General features: G+C 67.8%; 1 protein-coding gene across 1 annotated transcript in view; it reads right to left on the reverse strand.

Moving 5' to 3' along the window:
* Positions 1 to 1,402: 1,402 nt before the first annotated feature.
* H696_01337 (hypothetical protein) overlaps positions 1,403 to 2,230 on the reverse strand; it is a gene marked incomplete at both ends in the record, with an annotated part of 2,510 nt that continues 1,682 nt past the window's right edge. Inside the window, 3 exons of the mRNA XM_009495231.1 lie at positions 1,403 to 1,454; positions 1,705 to 2,036; positions 2,111 to 2,179. Coding sequence (XP_009493506.1) covers positions 1,403 to 1,454; positions 1,705 to 2,036; positions 2,111 to 2,179 — 453 coding nt within the window. The remainder of the gene's footprint in view (positions 1,455 to 1,704; positions 2,037 to 2,110; positions 2,180 to 2,230) is intronic.

Below are 2,230 nucleotides of genomic sequence, written 5' to 3' on the forward strand. Positions count from 1 at the left end.
CCCAAAAACCCCCCCCCCCCCCCCCCCCTCGGGTGGCTGCCCGCGATCGGGCGCGGGCGTCGTCGGCGATCTCCCCTCCGCAGGCTGACCCCCTGGAAGGAGGGGTCGCTGTTGATTTGCCGGGCGGAGGGGGGGGCGACCGCGCCGCCGGCGGGCCACGGTCCTCGTCGAAGGGCATGGCCTCCCTTGCCCCCCCCGGGGGGGAGAGTCGGCAGGAGGGCCCCCCTTGCCCCCCACGCGAGCCGGTGGGCCCGAGTGCCCGGGCGATGCGCCGGCGAGCCGGGCCCACAAAAAGCCGGCCCCGCGTCGCGCGCATGTTCCCATGGCCCTCCCGCGCTCGGCCCCCGTCCCAGCTGCCAAGCCCGCGGGTCCCCCCGCGGGAACGCCCTGCTCCGATCGAAGGGCACCCGGCGCCACAAGAGGAAGGCCTGGCTGCCCGCCCGCGAGCAACACGGCACCCCCGCAAGGCCGGCAGCCCTCCGCATCGGGAAACCCGGGCCGCTTCCGGTCCAGGTGCCAACGGTGGTCATTCCGCCCTGGGGCGCGGCCGGCCTCGCTGGTGTGGCGTCTCCGGGCCCCCCGGCCCTGCCGCGTGCGGGCGCGACGCTTGTCTTCGATTCCGGGCGCCGCGAGAGCGGGAGAGATCGCAAGATGGCAAGGTTGACAGAGCGAAAGGGCACGAGGGATCCGGGCGCCCTGATCCGCGCCCAGATCGCACCTGGCAACCCTCCCCCCCCCAGAATTATGGACAGCCACCCGGTCCAGTGGCAAAGGCAGGCATGCAAAGAGCCTTGTCCTCGCCTGTGCCGCGTTTTTGCCAGAAAAGGCCCATGGGACAGCATGCGCGTCCCATCTGCGCATGGTACCCGCCCGCGTCGCGCGCAGGCCCCCTTTGGCCAGCGGACCCCCAGTAGCAACGTGGTGCTTGTGAATCCGCCCTCTCTACGACACGCCTCGCGGGCTGACCGTGCTCTGCACTGTCCTCGCGATTGAGGGCGACGCCGCCCCGCATGGGCCGGTGCAGCGCGCGGCCGGAGGCATTGACAAGCCGTCCGGCCAGCCCGCCCGGCGGCAAAAGTGCCCAGGACACCCGGCAAGCGAGACACCCTAGCCCGGGCGGGCTTGTCCCCGGTTGTCCTCACAAGGGAGCACTGACCGAGACTGCTCCGACGGCCAGGTGGCCCAGCCTCGAAGGCCATGCATCCGGAGGACCCTCCCCAGGGACTTCGCCAGCGGGTCATGCACGGGCCGGAGGGATGTTTCCTCAAGGCGTTCGGCCGTTCGCACGCAAGGCCGCCCCGGCATCGATCCTGCGCGTTGGACCCCCTCCCCCCCCTCCCCCCCCCCTCTGGACATGTGCTTTGGGGCATATGTTCGGAGCACAAGGAAAGAGTGACACTTTTTATTGGTCCCAAGAGACGGTGCACACATCGAACTCATACAGGCCGGATTTCCTGGAGAAGAGGAGGCTGAGCGCGTCACACTCTATGCATAGACGTATGGGCACGCGCCCCTCCCCCCTCCGCCAGCTCCCTCTCTGGAGTCCGCATGGTCGCTCATTTATGCAAGGTGTACATGTGCAGCGAGTAGAGGAATAGCATGTTCCCCAGGAAAGCATACTCGGTCCAGTACCTTCTCTGTGCCGGGCTCTCCCGCCCATCGGCAGGCAGCACCAGCATGTTCGCCACCCTGGGAGCAACACACAGGCCGAGAGTTTCCTGGACCATGCCCTCGAATGGGCGCGTCTGATCCACGGAAAAGAGCCTGTGGTCACTGTCCGTCCGAGTGGCGGCCTCTTGGTCGGCGCTGGTAGGCGGCGCTGCAAGGTTGATTCCATATTTCTGGGTCGCCACCTGGAAGGCATCAAATAGTTCGAGCAGCTCGGACTTCTGGCCATAGTGGATCCGGGGGTTCTTTTTGGCCCCGGTGGCCTGGGTATTTTGCTGGTAGAGAATTTGCAGGGCTTCAAGGGTGAGTCTCGGGTGTGTGAGTGGCTCAAATTGGAAGACGCGCGTCTGACCCAGACTCCACATCACCTTGGGGTAGGATTTCACCAAGGTCGAGAGGGGAAGCCCCCGAGGGGAGACACTGCCACGCGAATCACCCACACCGGGGTCGAGGCCGAGCCGTCGTCCGCTCCCGCGACGCCCCGGCGGTCGATCACAAAGTGCACGAGGATCTGGGCCCAGTGGCGGGGTGGTGGCCGGTGAGACGCCGAAGCTCGGGCATG

This window comes from Fonticula alba, assembly GCF_000388065.1.
Source record: "Fonticula alba strain ATCC 38817 unplaced genomic scaffold supercont2.2, whole genome shotgun sequence".
In the NCBI taxonomy this organism is placed as follows: domain Eukaryota; order Rotosphaerida; family Fonticulaceae; genus Fonticula; species Fonticula alba.